Source organism: Haliotis rubra, unplaced genomic scaffold, assembly GCF_003918875.1.
Source record: "Haliotis rubra isolate DU_JTF1 unplaced genomic scaffold, ASM391887v1 Scf206, whole genome shotgun sequence".
Classification (NCBI taxonomy): domain Eukaryota; kingdom Metazoa; phylum Mollusca; class Gastropoda; order Lepetellida; family Haliotidae; genus Haliotis; species Haliotis rubra.
Window position 1 is genome coordinate 537344 of NW_025766070.1, and position 22201 is coordinate 559544.

The following is a 22201-nucleotide window of genomic DNA, read 5'->3' on the forward strand; positions in this document are numbered from 1 at the left end:
GATTTGACATACAGATCAGTTTCTTTTGATGCAAATGACACTGGCCATATGGATAGACCTATATGTAGTGTCACAAGGCCCATGCATTTTCTTTTGAAATTTGCATTTCACTAAAGCATTGTCTTTCCCTTCCCTCGTAAAATCCCTTTAACCCAGATATTGGGTCAGTGGTTGAGTTTAGTTTTATGCCGTTTTTAGCAATATTACAACATGAGACACCAGAAAGGACCCATGTGGGGAATCATACCTGGGTCTTCAGCATGACAAGCTAACGCTTTAACCACTAGGCTAACCCACCGCCCCCAGTCAAGTGGTTGAAATATTCAGAATTGTCATATGGAATGAAATGATGAAACAAAACTGACTTTTATAGAATAACAAAGGAGTATTCCCCTTCCTCTTAACAGTGATTAAGATCTATTTTGCCCCCAAAGTTAGTTCACACAATTCATAATACAGGACTTCAGTGAAACTGCATTCGTTCACCAAGGATTGGTACATTAAACATCACATAAATGCATCAACAAAATTATGAAAAATGATTTTATTTTTCAACAGAAGTGTTAATGGTACACATAATGATGTACAAAAGTTGTCTTCAAAAACATACAAATGGCTTTTAATTGTACCTTTCAGAAGTTACAACTCAGGTGGTGAAATGAACGTAAAGAAATCTGCAATAATTCTCTATCAGCAATTTCTTGGAATAGAACATGTATGAAAGTTGCTTCATGATCACAATAAATAGCACTTCCACAAAAGTACACCGCTCATGTACACAATGCGGAGATATACGTTTCACAATGACATTAAAGAGTCTTTATATTCCAGGAAAACCAGCTCAGTCAACCTCTTCCATCCTTGATGCATCATCTTCATCCCCTTCAAGTGGTGGCATCTCATCTGTGCCAGTTTCTACTGCAGCTTCTGATGGGATATCATCTTCATCAATTCCTGGAAAAAAGAATAAAGGTAAGGATAATGCCAAGAAAACTGGAAGCTATTCAAAATATAAAAGGCTATTCCATTGAACTATGTAATTATGTAACTTAGCCGTTTGACATCATTCTAGTTTTTGTGAATTTTGTAATGGGCCATTGTGTCATTACATGTGTCGAGTATATCCCAGGGATTTACATGGACTCCTGTATTTAGGGGTCCCTGGGACTCTTACTGTAATTTTCAGGGGTCCTGGACAACAAAATGGGGGTCTCAGGCACTTAAACATTATTATGAATACGGTTATTGTATTGTGTATCATGATGATCACATTGTTACAGTACTTAAATTGCAAATAATACCATAACCCAGCTAGTAGCAAACACGGTGATAACTTATTGTCACTTGATTGGAATTTTTACAAAAAGTATTTGGACTTTATCTGAGCCCCTGTGGAATGCTCTATTAAATTTTTTTGCATCCATTGTCCATTTTATGCCTATAGGACGAGGAATTCGCTTCTTGTAAATCCCCCTATCCCATCGCTGCCGTCCATACCAATGCCATAAAAGAGCTTACCTAGACCCAGCTTGATCATCCTGTGTATCCTGTTGGCATGTGATGTTGGGTCTTCCAGGGAGAAGCCAGAGGCAAGGAGGGAGGTTTCAAACAGCAGCATGCACAGATCTTTCACTGCCTTGTCATTCTTGTCCGCATCTGCCTTCTCCTTCAGCGTCTTCACAATGGGATGGTCTGGGTTGATCTCTAAGTGTTTCTTAGCTGCCATGTAGCCCATAGTGCTGGTATCTCGCAGTGCCTGGGCCTTCATGATTCTCTCCATGTTGGCTGACCAGCCATACTGACTTGTGACAATACAGCAAGGGGAGGTAACCAGACGATTGGAAACCACAACCTAAAACAGACATATCATCATTTATTCCACAAATACGGAAATCTACAAACTTCCCCATAACATTTCTTTTATGACTAAAAATCAATGCATAGATTTCTTTCTTGGTCTTTTGAAGCCCTTGTCAACACTAGCAGTAACGATCCAAGCATAACCTCTCAAAAGAGTCAAGAAGAGTAACTAACCTTTTCTACTTTCTTGTCAAGGATCTCCTTCATGACCTTGCACAGTCCTTCAAACTGAGCCTTGGCCTCCTCCAGTTTCTTCTTCTCTTCCTCATCCTCTGGCAGTTCCAGACCTTCCTTGGTGACACACACCAAAGTCTTGCCATCATACTCCTTCAGTTGCTGAACACAGTACTCATCAATAGGGTCGGTCATGTAGATCACCTCAAATCCCCTCTTCTTCACTCTCTCAACAAAGGCAGAGTTCTGAACAGAGTCCTTGCTTTCACCTGGAAAAAGTTCAAGAAGGTTTCAATGTGATACACAACAATTTGAGATGAATACCTCAAAATCAGAATTTTAAACTGTGAAACCCAAACAACGATTAATTCAGGAGTCTGAGTGGTTTAAAACACGACTGTTGTGCATGTGTGACGTCTTCTTATGGTCCATTTCATATCAGCCATTTCCATAATGTGGACAATGTACAATGTGGCGAGGTTTTGTTTTAGCAAAATCACTACACGCAGAACTTCATTCAAACACTGTCCATGTCACCTGAGACAAACCTTCACTCAAAATTTCTATTCCACCATACTTAGAAATGAAGCTGAGCAAGAAATAAATCTTTCATTTACCTGTGATGTAGTAGATGCTCTTCTGGTTTTCCTTCATGCGAGACACGTAGTCCTTCAGGGAGGTCACCTCGTCTCCTGACTGGGAAGTGTAGTATCTCAGCAGCTCTGACAGCTTCTTTCTGTTGGTGGAGTCTTCGTGGATACCAAGCTGAAACAAGAGACAAAATGACAAGTCAGCTCAATAAGTACACAATTCCACAACATCTCCGAACATAAAGCTTAATGTCTTACATAAGTAAAATGTACAATTGAAAGACAAAATGACAATTTTAATGCAACGGTTTTGCCCATTGCACCTTAAACATCACTGCACATGTGTCAATGCATACCTTGAGGTTTTTGCTGAACTGTTCATAGAATTTCTTGAAGTTGTCTTTGTCTTCCATGATGTCATCAAACAGTTCCATGCATTTCTTCACCAGATTCTTACGGATAACCTTCAGAATTTTGCTCTGTTGCAACATCTCTCTGGATATGTTGAGAGGAAGATCCTCAGAGTCTACTACACCACGCACAAAGTTCAAGTACTCTGGAATGAGGTCTTCACAGTTGTCCATGATAAACACACGTCTCACATACAGCTTGATGTTATTCTTCTTCTTCTTGTTCTCAAACATGTCAAATGGAGCTCGCTTGGGCAGGAACAGCAAAGCACGGAACTCCAGCTGGCCTTCCACTGAGAAGTGCTGAAATCACAGGAGAGAACAATTAACTCAACAAAATGACACTTCCACAACATAGCATAACAATTATCCATTGCTACAATCCATATCATATTCATGCTATTTTGACTTTTCCACCCAAAAGAATTAGTTTCAGTGGATAATGAAAACTTGATTTTCTACCAGAAACATACTTTTTGGCAGTTGTCTATCAAATACATACCTTGACAGCAAGATGGTCCTCCCAATCATTTGTCAAGGACTTGTAGAACTCGGCATATTCTTCCTGGGTGATATCATCTGCATTTCTGGTCCACAGTGGTTTGGTCTTGTTCAGCTCTTCATCTTCTGTGTATTTTTCCTTGATCTTCTTCTTCTTTTTCTTGTCTTTGCTTTTGTCTTCATCCTCATCCTCATCAAGATCCTCTACCTTGGGTTTATCCTCATTCTGAAATCATATGCAACTTCAACCTTCGAAACGAGTAGTTACAATACATAAACCTGCTTTTGTGTGAAAAACCATTCATTAAGTAGCTGAATTAAGTGGACCAGGTCAAATCGCTCAGAAACCCACCTCTTCCTCATCTTCTTTCTTCTCTTCATCTTCCTTCTTCTCATCTTCCTCGTCATCAGATACCTCCTTGTCCCTCTCCTTTTCAACCATCAGCTTGATGGGGTAGCCAATGAACTGGGAGTGCTTCTTCACAATCTCCTTGATGCGACGCTCCTCCAGATATTCAGCTTGGTCTTCCTTCATGTGAAGGGTGATTCGAGTTCCACGTGGGAGGCTGGGATCTAAAATATAACAGGACATCATTTCAATCACTGTTAGACACATGTAAAACAAATTAATTGGAGTGAGTGTGATTTTACGCCGTTTTTAAGCAATATCCCAGCAATACCACGGCGGGGGACACCAGAAATGGGTTTCACACATTGTACCCATGTGGGGAATCGAACCCGGGTTTTAAGCATGACGAGCGGACGCTTTAACCATTAGGGTACCCCACCGCCATTGTTGACCCCACCGCCCCCATTGTTGGAAAGTAAAAGTAGCATCAAAAGTAAAAGTAATACTTTTTTTGGCAAACAAATGAAAATCATATCTGATTAGAAAACCTCGGCTTGAATTTTATTCATAACATTCTATTTACTAGTAAACTATTCCTAGGTATTTACCATTTGAACTTTTGATGGTGAAAGACCCTCCAGCTGATGACTCCCAGATGTACTGTTCATCATCATTGTGTTTTGACTCGACAACCACCCTCTCTGCAACAAGGTAGGCGGAGTAGAAACCCACACCAAACTGTCCAATCATAGAGATGTCAGCGCCAGCCTGCAGGGCCTCCATGAAAGCTTTTGTTCCAGACTTGGCAATAGTACCAAGGTTGTTGACAAGATCGGCTTTGGTCATACCAATACCGCTATCCTCAATGACAAGGATCTTGTTCTCCTTGTCAGGAACAATTCGGATTTGCAGGTCTTTGCTGGCATCCAGTTTGGATGGGTCTGTGAGAGATTCGTAACGAATCTTGTCCAAAGCATCAGAGCAGTTGGAAACAAGTTCTCTCAAGAAAATTTCCTTGTTGGAGTAAAAAGTGTTGATGATCAAGCTCATCAGTTGGGCAATTTCTGCCTGGAAGGCAAAGGTTTCAACCTCGCCCTCATCCATCTGGGCTTCCTGAGGTTCTGGCATCTGCAAAAAAATATATATATAAATGCCATGTATTAAGATCACAATCATTTGATCATGCAAGTAACATGATTGGAATCACAAGTACTCAGCTGCTATCTCCATAAAACAAACATTTGGGGCCACATAGCAACTTCATGATGCTTGCAAATACAATTTTCTACTATGTAGCCGTTTCCAATTTAGCCATTAATAACTATAAATCATCCCACACTAGGCACTCCATTTTTAACATGTTCAGTTCATTGCTTTGGCACATTTGGAGAAGCGAACCTGTTGGGAGAGAGTTCTTTAGATTTGGACAAATGAGCGTGCCAACGCCATGTGATTGTTGTCATGAATTAAATTCATAAATGCCACCCAAATCGTAAATCCCGAAGTTGATTATTTTTTATGGACTTGACTAAAGACTAGTAAAGTATGAGAATCGTCCATTTGAATATGTCACCTATGAAACAAAGCTAGCAACGCACTGCCAACATAAACAGAGGAAGACAAAGGGAGTAATAAAAATGTTGACTGAGATCAATCAATAAGTCACTGAGAATTTTCCAAATTGTCTGCCCAATGCGAAAAACGTAGAACGTAGGAGGACAGCCCTAACGAGATCACCCAAGCCCTCGCACTCTGACGACCAAGAACATTTATAGAGTAGCCCAACTCACATAAATTATCGATCTTGCTGAATACCTTAAAGAAATGTTGGCGAAAGCTTATTTCCGAATGACTTCATGTATTTAGATCATACCTAATTAACAATATCTGATAATACATTGTTAGACGAGCGTGTCTGATCAGATCGCGTCGGTTACTATCCTTTCACAAACCACGTGCTTTCCCACGCCCGGCTTCCTCGTACGCACCAAGTTCCCGATCACGCTCGACTTGGGGAATTTCGTGTCAGAATCTTACGACAGACAGATCGAATCGTGTCAGTGTTATGCGTTTGCCCTTAAATAATACTCACCTTTACTTAATTCAGTGGTGTGATAGAGAAAAATCACAAAGTTCTTCGACGTTCTTCGACTAGCTGTTCACCTGTCGGCTGCTACAGCGTGAGTGAACGAGCCCGATTTTATAGTCGCGCGCATACCCGGGACGGAAGCTCGCGCAGATCGAGGAGTTTCTGGAACATTCTGCGGATGTGACGTCACGCTTTATTAGTGGCCGGGTTCTGTCTATTAGTTCCATCATATTAGCGAACAATAATTGTATCGCATTCAAAGCAAAGCACTATTTTTTCAATGAGGTGTTCCCTCTGTTATCCTCAGGAAAAAATTTCATTAATTTTGTTACACAGAGAGGTACATATCCGATTGAAAACAATAATTAATAGTTAGATTAATTAAACTAATTTATGTACATATGCGAAACGTGTAAACCAATAGGGGGAAATTACGTCTTTTGTGGTTAAGATGAACAAGCCTCTCGTATGTAGATTTTTGGTAAAATACGTTAAATTGGTGCAATTTGGCACGTATAAGTATGAAAACATCTATACTTAATATTACTCATTCTTGAAGATGGTGAAAAATAGACACGGACAGTTTATTCAGTTAAAAAGCCATAGCCCCATAATGCAGACACTGTTTGAGTGCATGAATCACGCATGTCAGTGATGTACCAATGTAATTGATTACATTTCTCTTAGCTGTTGGACTATCAATATTGACATCAGTTATAAGCAAAATCAACGTTTTCTGATGAAATAATTTCGATAAAAGAAGATACAGTGTGAGACTTGATATATAAAGGTTAAAGATACATATTTCTTAGGGTTGAGTAACGCTCACATATACAAGCAAACTCAGTGTATGAGACATTTGTGTATCTCCCAAAGTCAACTGCAAGTTTAAACCTACATCTGAAACGAATCATGCATAGCCTCAGATGTATAGGGATAGGGAGAGCAAGAAGGTTTTCTACATTTAACAGGCATTTAAAATGCTTATATAACAGAAGAAATCAGATAAACCGTTGATAAAACAACACCATGATTGTTGAAAGTTGTCTCAAATAATCTTTGTTTGAAAATGTGAAAAAATTATGCAACTTTAATGATAATATCCCTTTTTCTTATTGCATGTAGCGACGTTTCCATGTTGAATCTTACACTGTATAATCATGCTGAAATCATTTATAGCGACGTGTCGATGTCTAACTGAAGCTTGATAGCGGTTCAATAATCTCCATAGACACGTCGCCTAATACAATAATTTAAAGGTTTTTTCGTCTTCGTTTTTGTTGTTGATTGTTTTATTGCTTTGATTGATTGATTGATTGATATGCTTGTGTGGGGTAGGTGGGTAGGATGGGGTCTTTTTTTTTGCTACCAACTTAACTTTTTGGTTTTTGATTTCGTGTGTTTTACTGTTATGTTTATTTTATTTATTTAATCTTTTTGTGTGTGGAGGGGGGATGGGGCATTAGCATGTAAGAACATCACGCAGTCAGTCCTTCAAATGCATGTTTATAGACATGATTGTTACTTGTCTGAGAGGGGTGGTGGTGGTGTGTGTGGGTGTGGAGGGGTGTGTGTGTTTGGGGGTCCCACAGATCCTCTGAACAGGGAAGCAAAACATTCTCCTGGTGACAGCTGTAAAGTTATTTCTGAGCATCCGGATTGTATAGTGAATTTTTTATATTTTGTGTTTGTGAGACCGGTGGGCGGTATAGTTACAGCATTTTAGGGTCACAGGTTGCCTTTCGAAACTACCCACAGTACACCCACCCCAAACCAGACTGTCGGCTGCTATGGAAACTATCCCTGACGTAATCCATGTTCAGATACTTAGGCCCCCGGATATTGAGTTACAACATGAAACGACGTAATTAGTTATTTTGTTCCATTAAATGCTCGTCATAGAACTACTCCGTGTATAACAATGACGCAACGTCTGATTGTAATGAGCTTGGGGTCAGGGGTTCTCAGGGGTGGGGTGTTACTCCCCACCTGCGTCCAGCAACCCCCGCCATCAAAGGAGATGATGTGTTTCCTGTTATTGCATAATAATTCATGCATCAATAATTAGCCTATGGGTGACAGATACAATCTTAAAACTGGAATCTTATAACCGGTTCATAACTTCACACAACATTTTCACGAACTGTTTTGCACTTTTATTCCGTTATTACAAACACCCCTAATTTTCATTACACATCGATTGAATTGCGGGAATCCATGTTTATGCTTATTGGTGTCTTGATTGTTTGAATGACCAGTGCGTCTGTGTTATAATAAATGTTCAATGCATCGTTGGGATCAGATGGCTCTGTGAAACGGGGCCATGGATATCACTATGAGAGCCAGGATGATACACGAATTCATATAAATCAGTATCACTAATTACAATGGATATCACTATGAGAGCCAGGGTGATACACGTGAATTCATATAAATGAGTACGACTAATTACAATGGATATCACTGTGAGAGCCAGGGATGATAACGTTTCATATAAATCAATGGATATCACTATGAGAGCCATCACGAATATATAAATCAAACAATGGATATCACTGAGAGCCAGGATGATACACGAATTCATATACATCAGTATGGCTAATTACAATGGATATCACTGACTATATTCATAAAATGGATATAACTCCAGGGTGATACGTGAATTCATACAAATGAGTATGAGTAATTATTATGGATATCACTCAGGGGTGTTTGAGAATATTTTGTGTGTAGCCGTAAATACGAACACATGCACATATATTACGCCGCTGAATGAGGGAGGCCATTACATTCCGCAGTTCCTCTTCTTATATTATTAGGGGGCGGTGGGTAGCCTAGTGGTTAAAGCGTCCGCTCGTCACGCTGAAGACCCAGGTTCGATTCCCCACATGGGTACAATGTGTGAAGCCCATGCATTTCTGGTGTCTCTGCCGTGATATTGCTGCAATATTGCTAAAAGCGGCGTAAAACCATACTCACTCATTATTAGAAGTGCTATACTACTTACGCTACGCATTACACGATCCTATTAAATGCACTTGTTTACAAATATTAATTATGGCCTTTCATTGTGGTAATCCAGTTGATGTTAAATTGTGTTATTTAATTCTATTTACTTATGTTGGTGTTTATTGGCTAGACGACATGTACCTATTATGAATACACAAGAAGTGGATTAACACACTTTATCACTTGGTAACGTCTCTGATTAATAAGTGGTATAGAAACGATTGTACTTAATGTGAATAGGTACTTAACGGAGATCTAGTAAATGTATACCCGTTTAAATAACAGGTAATTAAGACAAATTACCGCCAGTTGGGTACCTAATCAACAACGCATAATTACACCGAATGATACAAATCCCAAACCTAATTAAGAAATGTCCAGTTACATTCATATAAGTCTAATTTATTTAAAAGATCAAACCAGATAACTCAGGTAAGCTCCTTTGTGTGTGCACCATCGTACCCGGACAACGATGGCCGTTGCTTACAACATCAATTAATGGTTTGTCGCTTATGTACCCAAATGGAGACATTGGGCTGAATACAAAATATAAGCGATATAGACCTATAATATGACGTTGGTATACATGGTATAGTTGATATGAAACTGGTGAATTTGTTGGAATAGCATAGTCTCTTACAGGCTTAAGTCCTCATACATGTGGGTCAGCCATTTAGGTTGTTTAAGGAGACAACAATATTTATTGCATTAATTTTCCATAAACTATTTCTGTACAGTCCGTTTGGCTCAAAAGCGGACCGATGAAATGCAATCTAACTCGAAAACTAATAAACATAACATACTCAATGAAACGCTGATCATAATCAAAACATCATACCCACTCTGTGAGGTTTTTGCAGAATTTTGTCCTAAAATTAAAAAAGTTGTTTAACAATCTATCATTAAAATATTGACACAGTTCACTATTTGTTACGAGGGAGGAGTGCAGAGAAAGGGACAGCCAGGTGTTCGAGAACGGATGGAGACGGCACAGCACAGGTTAATGAATAAATAACTTTGTCTGTGAACGTGCTTCTCGAACACCTGGCTGTCCCTTTCTCTGCACTCCTCCTTCGTAACAAACAGTGAACTGTGTCAAAAAATTTTTAAAACTTTTTATTCAAATGTATCTTGTCCTCTTAAACGGGAAACTGAACAATTTATAGTTTTTCTAGCATCTAGCGTAATCATTAAACAATGAACTTGTATTTTGTAAAACATTGGGCTCAATTATCCCATCCCTCCTCTCCAGTATTTTCAAAAACATATAATGTTGCTGGAATATTGCTAAAAGCGGCGTAAAACCAAACTCAGTCAGTCAGTAAAATGGTGATGAGAACATAAATGAGATCTTTTATGAACGCTTCCACAAGTTCACTTGTTCAAAAGGCGTTTCTGAAGCTTGATGACGCGCTCTTGATCAGTCATCACAGGCGGATCGGGGGGCGGGAAGAGAAAAACAACCATTTTGTCCTGAAAGTGAATTAAATGACCCATGAAACGGGTGGAAATGAAGTGTGTCACTCACTCACTCTCTCTCTCTCTCACACACACACACACACACACACACATTTTCTAACCCGGGTCTTCACGGATCAGCTGTCTCCGTCCATGTTAATCACCATGCTGGCATAGCACACTGTCCCAGTTGGGATTCCTATTCATTTTACGTTCACGGCTCGCGGACTTCAGATCCAAACGATATACCTGTGCATATTGTTGAGTGACCTGATTCAGTTCCACAATGTGACGCTTGTGATATGGCGATATCTCCCTAACTTCAACTCAGTGGTTGGGTGAGTGAGTTTGGTTTTACGCTGCGCTGGCAACATCACGGCAGGAGACAACAGAAATGGAATTCACACGTTGTATCCATGTGGGGAATCGAACCCGGGTCTTCGGGGGGACGAGCGAACGAATTAACCACTAGGCTACCCCTCAGTGGATGGGGCAAGATATCGTCATGGATGGTCCAGTCCATCTCGTTTTTACCACAGATTTATTTAAGACTGACTGACTGAGTTTGGTTTTACGCCGCTTTTAGCAATATTCTAGCAACATCACGGCGGGGTACACCAGAAATGGGCTTCACACATTGTGCCCATGTGGGGATTCGAACCCGGGTCTTCGGCGTTACGAGCCAACGCTTTAACCATTAGGCTACCCCACCGCCCCATTTATTTAAGATCCCGATGGAAGATAACAGTGTTCATTCGCTGAAACAATTGCAGTCACTTTGTTTTTGGTTTTGCTAAGGAACTACTTCATAAGATTTGTTGCCTAGCAGGTATCTCAACCGTGAATATGGGTCCCCATATTTGCTTGTGGTAAAAGAACTAAAGTTTACTGGTGGTTAGGCTAGCTGGCTGGAATAATAGCAAGTAATTGTGTAGACCATGTCCATGTCTTGTCCAGACCTTTCAGCCGAAGGGGAAGTAAAAAACTAAAGAATATTCTTTCCATGCTCTCTACACTAAAATCGGGCTCCATACATTGGACACATGGGAATTGTATACAGGCCTTTGACATGATGAGGCAACTCATGAAACACACATATACACAAAGAACTAACAAGCACCCCCGGTATTTTTGCAATGATAGGTTTTCAACACGTGTAGTCCGTTTGCGTTCAAATGAGAACGACAAATGATTAAATAATTCGAAATTGGGTTAAGTACACAAAACAGAAAGAAGACACATGGTCCTGAAACCTCTGTACCCAACAGTTCTGTTTTTTTATCGAACACGGTAAAAATTGGGGGTGGGGGTGGGAGAGAGACCAAACAGATGTTGGAACAGCGCCTGACAAGTTGGGGTCATCTCACCTGGCTGTGTACCTGAATACCTGCTGGAGGTTTCAAAACCATGTGTCTTATTTATATTTTGAGCACTTCTTCCTATTTACTGATATTTAATCATTCATCGTTCTGGTTTGACCCCAAACGGACTATAATGAAAAGTTCTCTTAATGACCACGATGGAAAGACATAAATTTTTCTGACCCGCATGATGCTTTGACTCATAATAAACGACAAGATGATTGGAATCCATGCTGATTTTATGATGACAATTGCTCATTATGAAAAAGCACTGATTTTCATACAAAACCATGTCTGTGCAAGTATCACCCTGAAATGTTTGATGTTGAATTCATTGGTGAATGTGAAGATTTAAAATGTCATTTTGCTGTGATGATTCAAGGTCAATACTGAGTGTAACCTCCATGTGACTATGACAGCCAACACTCTCCTCCTCATACCCCATCAGCCTCCTGAAGCAGAAGGGCCAGTCTACGCCATTCCTGTGTAAAGCAGCTTCCAATTGGACCAGGTTCTGTACAGGACGCCTTCATTCAATCGTGAGATATGTCAGGGGCCGCTTGTGTCAGTTGGTGCTTATGTCAGTTTTGTGTGTATAAATTATTATGTTTTGTCTTCCCTCATACGAGGCAACTGGGTACCATTATAGAACAATGCTTCTATGTCTTTACGATCCAGCCCAGCTCTTCAAGCCGAACAACATATCAACTGATCTCCAAACAAAACGGGGCAGTGGGGTAGCCTAGTGGTTAAAGGGTTGGCTCGTCTACGAAGACCCGGGTTCGAATCCCCACATGGGTACAATGTGTGAAGCCCATTTCTGGTGTCCCCCGCCATGATGTTGCTAGAATATTGCTAAAGGCGTAAAACCAAACTCAGTCAGTCAGTCCAAACAAAACAAAACTGAAGGTTCCGACTCACCATTTGCTTTTCTATTGGGTTGATCAGAAACCTTTCTGAATATGACTGTCCAAGAGAACAGCTTGTTGCCATCTTTTGAGTTTGAGAGAGAGTGAGTGAGTGAGTTTGTTTGTTTGTTTTTAACCATGTGTTAAGTGTTCAGTTGCATCTCAGTGTCAGCCATCAGTAAAAGGAAAGCTAGTGATGTAGGTGTCGGATGACTACCACAAACGACCCAGGGCCTAGATTATCGAAGCTCTCTTAACGCTAAGATAGTCGTAAGTGCCATTCATTAACAGTAACTTAGGACTATCTTAGCGCTAAGAGAGCTTCGAAAATGTAGGCCCAGGAGCACAAGTATGATGACAAACCAAGACAAGTAACTGGTTCAAAGACAGCATCTGAATCCCAAACATTATGTTTCTGGCATACCCAAAGGACAACTGCATAGCGAATTTCATGGCCTCAAATGACCGATCCCTCTGAGCCATAAGCATTTCATGGAAACACACAGATAACAAAACACCATATTACTTTCTAATTTTTTCTTTTTTATATCCCAGTTATTTCACTGTGAATGTTAGAAACTCCATATTTTCAGTGGATGTTATGCATTGCCATACAAATGTAACGGGTTGTTCTCAAACCAGGAAAAGTTGTACAAAATACACTCCACTTGTGTCCACATCTGGTCTTCTTAATGGCAGATCTGAATAGAAGACATATTTATGTAACATAAACCTGCATAATTACCCTACATATTATGCTACAATAATCATGCATAATGATCACAGCTGTCATCACACACAGCCCTTCCTTAACACAACAATATTGGTATCTGTACAGTGCAAAGGTGGTTCATCACTATGGAAACACAATGAGGATACGAGGCCGCTGGTACACTGTACCCATTCATTCATCAATATTAATCATATTTGGTTTCGAATTCTCTACTTTCAATGTAAACTAAAATGAGGTTCTTGAGAGGCATATTATTATGACAAAATATTATGGATGTCAACTTCCTTATTGTCTACACAATGTATCTGGGCTTTTCTTGCCCCTTCGAAGAATAAAGAAGAAGTTGACATCCATTATATTTTGTCTTATACTAAAATGAGGGTGGATCTTTAAGGAAAAAATTGTAATCTCGTCCATGGCCTAGATTTTCGAAGCCCTCTTAGCGCTAAGATACTCGTAAGTGCCATACATTAACTTACGACTATCTTAGCGATAAGAGAGCTTCGAAATTATAGGCCCAGAATTGCTGGAACAAAAATAGTGAGTCCTCAATCTAAACCCCTAAAATAACTCCTACTCCTAACATACTGGATGTTACATTTCTATGAATATATTTCAGTTACTCAAGTCTTCAAACCAATCCTTGATTCTAAATTTCCCACTAGAGTAATAGATAAAAAAGGTTCATTTTAGGAATTTCTGCTATATGTATTAATACCTCTTCATTGAAATATGTCATTAGTATCTTAAAATTAATAACACAAAACACTGATTTTGGTACCTGTAATTGAACGTGTATGCCATCATAACCCCATAGAACTGAAATATATCATACTAATTGTTTGATAGACAGACCAAGAATCAAAGAGAAACAATCATGGAATCATGCATTACAATACACAGAGCTCTCAATGAAAAATAACCACATGGTTTGGACCATACCTTTCTTTGGACAATATCTCGTGTCACAAATGATTTTGGTCAATGAAAATTACTGAGTTACTTTGTAATACATTTTCATAAGACTAAGATTTTCCATGTCATATACACCTATCTTTCATGATGAGACACTGTGAAGCAATAATGCTCACATTCCATGAGAAGAAGTTCAAAATCTCCATTCAAATATTCTTCTTTTTGAGGTAATGTAGTCATATAGTCATGCAGATATCATTTACAGAAACACCCAGCCACTCGTTCTTCGTCTCACAAAACCTATCATCAAGAAGACGTGGAATTTCATCCTTCTACTGTTAAATCCACCACCAATGGGCTTAACCTGTTGACTCTGAACCAGACAGACCAGTCATTAACTGTTACACTAATGGGAATCAAACAGTCTTCTGCTCGATGAGCAAACACATAACCACTGGGCCACCCAACAATCTGAATAGAACATTTTTTTGATAAATGCAAAAACACCACATGACTAGTCTAAATAATGTTAAATTTCTTGATCTTATCTTATCTCTTGGTCTTAATTAGCATGGAATGTGAATGAAATCCTTCATGAAAATACAGCAGACCATACACAGTGAAAATAACAGAAGAAACTCTGAAAATATGCACAATACCACAAAGAATGTTTCCAGTCCAAAGAATACTAGTACACCATTAATGTGTAATAAATATCCTAATTCAATGAAAAACTTTTGTAAGGAACACCCCACTTAGCATCTACCTAGTATACAAAGGTTTTGGATGAAGCCATGACAAGAAACAGACACAAATTCCAATAACAAAAATTCTCATTTCTAACGATTAAACAAATTATCTCATAATGTGCCCAATTGGAATTGAAATATATGGCTCCATTGACATCAATAAGAAACAGAAATAGAGAAATATTCTTAATTTTACCCATTTTGATTAACTGTACCCAGTTTGTACCCAATTTGTTAAAAAAGTATCTGATGATTAAAAAATAACCTCTGATCACAAAAAATAGAGAAGTAAAACACCCTTGTTTTTATAATTTGGGTTAATAACTGCCAGGATGGGAGCCTCTCCTGTTGTGCTACAGTTTATGAAAACAAACACGCACCATCTGATTCAATTTCCAAATAAGATGGCCACTTGAAAAAGATAAATTGTTATGTTAAGTGTTCAGTCACATGCAAATGCGTATCGAAATAGAACACTGCTTGTATGTCTTACACCCGTACATAATCACAAAGAGTGCATAACACTGTAGCAAGTTGTACAAATGGATGAAAGATTGACATGGAAATATTAAAACCATGAAAACTGTCTTGTACATAATTTCCTTAGTTATGTTGATGAATCGTAATATATCTACTGAAGCAAACAGGACTGTCCACATGGAGGTGGTATAACATGTCAAGGGAGATAACCCATGTAGGAAAATTAATACTATCCCTTGAGTATATATTTCCAGCTCTTGATAAACTTGCATGAGCTATTATTGGTATGAAATCTTTTACAAAATACAAAAACTTTACGTTTCCATTAATCAAGTAAATTATAGTTTCATTGTTTAGCAAGCATGCATCATGTTTTGGTGCATGACAAAAATGTCAAAAGTTCTGCTTATTGGTGCGTTTTGGTGCATATTGATGTCATATCTATATACACATGATTGTCATAGTTTCTGGAACATTTCAGGTCTCAAGAACATACAGGGGGATGAAAAGCAATTTGGTTTATATTAAAGTACTCATATTGAATTTCACAGGAGGTAAAAGATGGAAATGTGCATATAGATTTCTAATTATGTGCTTATAAATGATCTCAAACTATTACAATTCAAACTTTTAAAACTGCAATATTACAAATGTTTTTCACATGCAATCCCCCAAAATAGTATCAAATAAGACCTTCACACCAAACTCAAAGAAATAGCACTTATCGACATTTGTGATGTCAATAAACATACCATCATAGTCCCATTCTTTAAGTCAGCTGGCAATCTTCATTTGAATGACCCAAAAGTGATTTCTCACTTCTTAGTACCTTCTTATCCAAGCCTTATGAAGCCTAGTTAAACATTGTCAGTTGTTACACCTACAAGTCATGGCGCTGCTTTCTTCGGGTGAGTGAGTGAGTTTAGTTTTATGCTGTTTTTAGCAATATTCCAGCAATATCATGGCAGGGGACACCAAAAACAGGCTTCACACATTGCACCCACGTGGAGAATCAACAGCGCGACGAGCGCATGCCTTAACCATTAGGCTACCCCACTTCCCCTGCTTTCTTGGAGTTTCGTTCTTGGAGATTGTAGTCGAGGCCAGGACACTTCAGGAAAGTATACAGACATCTCACTGAGGTAGTCCATTCCCTTGACCTTCATAAAAATAACTCAAAACCAGACAATCTATCTCAGAGTTGTCCCATTCAAGACGAGACACATCCAGGTTGTCTGCAAGTCATGCACCAGCAAACATAAAATAGGAGTATAATTGTTATATTTGTTGGGTAATGGATTATTTTTTTGCTTGAGATGTCAGTAGGGGGAGGATAAAAGGACATCAGCGTGAATCTAGGAACTTAGATTTCAGAACTTTAATAGCATGCAAAATGTTAATTTCCTAAAATTATGTGGACCAAGGACAAAGGAGTGAGTGAGTGAGTGTGTTGGAGTTTACGCCGCTTTTACCAATATTCCAACAATATCACTGTGGGGGATACCAGAAATGGGCTTACACATTGTACCCATGTGGGGAATCGAACCCGGGTCTTCGGTGTGACGAGCGAACAAGGACAAAGGACAGAGCTACACATGATCACCTAAGAGGAAGACAGATTGATCCGGTGACATGTGAATGTCAAAATGAACACCATACTAGTGTTGTTGATTTTCCTAATGTCACTGAATGAACACAAAAAAGTTTCAGAAATAAACATATCAGAGATATATAGGATTCCTACTTGACACACAAAGGCTGGTTCTACACAGCCAGTATAACAAGTTCATATTCTGAGAGATCAAAATTGTCTAGAAGTTACACACTGAACTCCAATAAATTCAAACAGTTTATCCAACACAGTATATCTCAGTGAAAGCATTCTTGAAATATAATTCCATATAGTGGCAGATCACAAACACACAAAGTTATCTGCAAGTTGTTTCTTTGGATATGATGCTACAGAATGTCACTTGATGGTTTCAAATGCTTCTATCAACCAACAGAGTTGTTCGCAATCTCTGCTGATTTTAAGCCTACCTTCAAAGAGCAGTTTATAAAAGTAGCACAAGAAATAATCTGATTATTAAACATTCACTTTTACACAATCTGTCACAACTTTTGAAATTACCGTTACATCTATGTCATCAAGATCATCAGACATGTAATGCTTCCAAATTTAACATATTAGGATTCAGGAGCGCGCCACGTCACCTGTGAGGTCTCGTACCCCAGTGTCTGTCTGAACACAGTTTAAGGAGCAGAACACGAAACCATATGGCACCACCAAGCAAAACGTCCAATCACCTCTGCACTGTAGAAATCACACTGACAACATGTAAGGGCTGATCACACAGGAACAACGTTTATTACTCCGTTGATTGGTCGGATTGTTCATAGACACACTTCTTTCACTCGTTCGTTCGCCCATCACTCGTACAAGTTCCAGGAATCCCTGGAGTATCACAGAGAAGCAATGTACACATAGCTCTGTAGCAATCAGTCATCATGTCTGGTCAATCTAAGGAAACACAGCCGATTGAACAGCCTCATCCCAAACCCTCTGGTGATTGTTTAATTATCAACACTGGAGATTCTAAAGGTCTACTTATCAAACAAGCATTGAACACTATCAGACAAACAGACACAATCAGGATGTCCCCTGACTGTTTAACTATAAACATCTGTCATATGACGAGGTGAGAATACATGGCTCTACCCAATAAGGAATGAAATACATGTTGATAGTAACCAAATAATGACGTTTCAGCTAAAATATTGTCACAGGAAGTTGTAACCAAAATGAAACCATAAAAAATGTAAAGGTGCAAACATCTGCTAATGAAGATCCTAACTATCTTTGCTCAAACCAATATGAAATGCATTAAAAGTATCATACTGAACTGTCAAAATGGTAATGAATTGCCTTTGGTAGTTGGATGTTTTTATGGTACAGAGTAGTTAAAGCTGTTGACACAAGCTACAACGTATCAGATTGTTACAGACTTCACAGGTTGGAAAGGTCTCTACATCACCCGAAGCAATGTGTTCAGCTGCAGTCAAATGAGAGTGAGAGACTACCGGTAAATCAGATGCTGAGCCTTAGCCAAACCAGCCATATTTTGGGTGTCATGGAAGATGAAAGTTTCTGAACCAGGTCAGAGCAGTGTAGCATTCTCTGGTGTTCATCCACCAAATCACATCCACAGAAGTACCTTTGATTGCTATCCAAACCAATATGGTCGCCTCCTGAACACCAAGTCTGGGAATTCATAAGAGAAGCTATGTCTTTGTTCTCAATTTCTCACATGGCTTTAAGTTCACCCTAGGCTTGTCACTGTGAGGGATTTTAGTAGACACCTAAATATTTCTGTACATTACACATGTAAAGACTAATGTCATATTTGTTTCATAAAGTACCATCACAATGGTTTTAACAAACGATCCTTTTTCTCAAAATCAGTAATAGAATTTGCACTAGCCTATTTGCCGAAGTCAGCTCATTTAATGAGGTCAGGCTGAATATTGTAATTTTAGGGATTATCCCTGATTGGGCTAGTGATATTTCAGGTAATTTCTTTTGCTTGAAAAGCTTATGAGTAACCTTAAACAATTAACTGTCTCGTAGAGAGAACTGCCACCAATTATTTTCAAACACATTTCTCAGAGAATAAAGTAAACATCTGCTGCAAAGCTAAAACTTACAAAGAGAAAATGTAAGATGCAAATATCAGATATGAGGATATATAATCTATATTCTTATGGCAATGTCACTACTATAACGCATGTATGCTGAGTCCGATATTGCATGATGTTAAAATTGTTATTTATCTGTCATAGGCTCACAACACTCTTACACTAGTATTTGATTACCATGTCTAAGCACTCATTATGAATCAAACTGACATATATATATATATATAACATACTGTTTTGTGACCCGATCATGTAAGTTATAACAAACAATGTACAATAAATAATAACAATATTCTCACAACATGATCAACAGAGTATGAACTTTTCGAGGGATGACACACCAGAGGGTCTGGATAAGGCGCTAACTGATGAATAAAATGCTATAATTAAGTATTTCATTCTGCAGGGAATAAAAACAAGGGTAACAAGCCATGATGGTCTTTCTCTGCTTGTCTGAGCAGACTTCTGGATTAAAAACAACAACAACTCTGCCAGTCAAAGACGCCATGCTGCACCAGTCTGGATAAGTTCTCATTCTTCATTAAAGCCATCTCCATGTCCAAGGTGACGGTGACGATGATCACGACACCACAAGCAGTTGCCCTGACTACAGTAACGAGGCCAGATCTTATCGAGGACAGTTGCCACCATACATGAAAGCCAGCTGTTACAAGGGTCGATTAAAGTCAGGTTGCCATGACACCATGGTTCACTGTCATATGGGTAGATCTAGCCAGGGAAAGCTGACATGACACCAGGGCCCACTGCTATGAGGTTAGCGCACTGCATGAGAGTCGCCATGACACCCAGGTCCAATGTTATCACTACAAAGGACAGTCGTCATGACACCAAGGCCCACGGTCATCGGCAAGATCTCACCAGGGACAGTTACCATGTCACCAAGGCCCACTGCTGAGGGTAGATCTTACCAAGGACATATTGAACACAATACAGTAAGGCCAACAGTTACATGGGTTGGTGATATTGGACACAATTGCCATGCGACTTAGGCCCACTGTTACAAGGGTAGATGATGCTCCAAGAACGACTGCCACAACACTAAGGCCCACTGTTACAGTTGTTGATGATGCTTTCAAGGACATACGACATGACATTAAGGCCCTGGATCTAAGCTTGCAACTGAGGAGCAACACCATTGTTGAATAAAGATCGCTCCATGCGGTGTAATCTTGTAGGATTTGACTTGGCAGCCATTCTCAGCACTTCTTGTGAGTGTATCACAAAGTTTCACAAGTTCATTTTCTTTAGACTGTACAGGACTTCATCCTTCATGTATCTGAAAGCAGAAAAGACAAGAAATAATGACAATACTGTTACCATTATCAGAATTTACATCTTATTCAAATTAAAGAAAATAAACAACAATCACTAGGGTATAACTGGACCTTCTTGTCATCAGAGCAGAGTTACTGTGGAACCTCAGCCTAGAGTTTCCCTTAGTTTGTTGACAGGGAGGAAAATTGTCCAGGCAGTGATCCCTATTGGATACCTAATGGGGATAGTTCTTCAGGCTGTGCTGTAAGCCTCTGGTTGTCGTTACCAGGGTTCCCATGTTGTACTGTTAAGATTTACACTTTTGTTAGTTAGATTCCATGATTTTTCCATGACTTCATCTTTTATTTCAAAATCCATAATTTTTCCAAGACTGGAAAATGGGGTGTGAAATTTCCAGGTTTTCCAGGACTTGTAGGAACCCTGATTACCTCATACTTACAATCCTGATATTCAGCTGGAATATTGCTGACTACAGCACAAAAATAACTCGGTGACTGTAAGTAATTCTTTTGAACTTAAACAGAGAAGGCCATATCCCCAACATTGAAGTAAAACTTTTGATTTGCATTCAAGGTGTGAGGATATGAATAGTATCAAGTCAATGTGAAACTACAGAACAGCTCACATTATCTTTGGTTCAGTACAAAACAGACAACATTCTTACTTTCACCTATGACCTCAAAGTCAATGCAAAGCTATCTACTTGCACATTTTATGCACAATTTGTTTGTAAGGACACTCATCATGGTACAAATATTAACTAACATACAAGAAAAACAATGCAATGATGCAAGCATCCCTAATCTTAAATTTCCATCAGACATAAAAAAAGTGAAGATTCCAATATTGACCTCTTATATTTGACCATTAACACATTACAATAAAAACTACTTGTGCACTGTTGCAAATGATCATTTGGAGCAACATTGTTCAAACACTTCTAAAATCAGTGTCTAAAACTCCCAAAATTCCAAGCTAGATAGCCGGACTGGTAACTTTTAAAAATTACCAGTACGGATACAAACTTGCCTGTCCGGTTTTCAACAATGAATAAACTGCGACTGCCATTTCCAACTCGCGCAAGCTCCATTCACAATGAACTATATAGCACTAATAGGCAATGAACCGAATTTAGGTAAACTGAAATTGGTTATCGTCACAAGAACTGTCCAATCTTAAGTAGTTTAATATGAATTTCATAATACCTTACAGGGCTCGATTTAGTGCTTTGTTACTTGCACTGATGCAACCCAATATTACAAAATGCAACCTAGTTATTAGTCTAATTTGACCCAGATGCAAGTCAATTTTTGAGACTTCAGCTGGAAAACAGGATGATGAGGAACTGACTTGGGAGGAGTGACTGAAGGACTTACTGTTCATGAAATTTTAAGAAAAAGTACTAATCTTATCAGTCCAGGATTTCTTTTGTTATAATGTTCTAAACTATCATTACAAAAAACTCAAGCATCATATTTTATACAAGAAAATATATTTAACAGCAGGTGCAACCTGTTTTTATCTGATGCAACAAGGTTTCAACCTAAGGTTGCACTCTGTGCAAGTAGGTTTAATTTCTTTAAATCGTGCCCTGCCTTAAACACCTCAAACTGATGACAAGAG

At 38.9% G+C, this 22201-nt stretch overlaps 2 protein-coding genes across 2 annotated transcripts in view; both read right to left on the reverse strand.

Annotated features, from left to right (window-relative positions):
- Positions 1–525: 525 nt before the first annotated feature.
- On the reverse strand, positions 526–6117 carry LOC124276122 (heat shock protein HSP 90-beta-like). The gene is made up of 9 exons (XM_046711787.1): positions 5977–6117; positions 4493–5012; positions 3888–4108; positions 3537–3761; positions 2981–3337; positions 2652–2799; positions 2035–2303; positions 1519–1852; positions 526–954 (listed from the first exon to the last, which is right to left on the reverse strand). The coding sequence occupies exons 2-9, from the start codon at positions 5010–5012 to the stop codon at positions 842–844; spliced, it is 2187 nt and encodes a 728-aa protein (XP_046567743.1). The 5' UTR covers positions 5977–6117; the 3' UTR covers positions 526–841.
- Positions 6118–13231: 7114 nt separating this feature from the next.
- The window catches only part of LOC124276123 (WD repeat-containing protein 20-like), a 33038-nt gene continuing 24068 nt past the window's right edge, over positions 13232–22201 (reverse strand). The window contains exon 4 of the mRNA XM_046711789.1: positions 13232–20579. Coding sequence (XP_046567745.1) covers positions 20565–20579 — 15 coding nt within the window. The 3' untranslated portion in view covers positions 13232–20564. The remainder of the gene's footprint in view (positions 20580–22201) is intronic.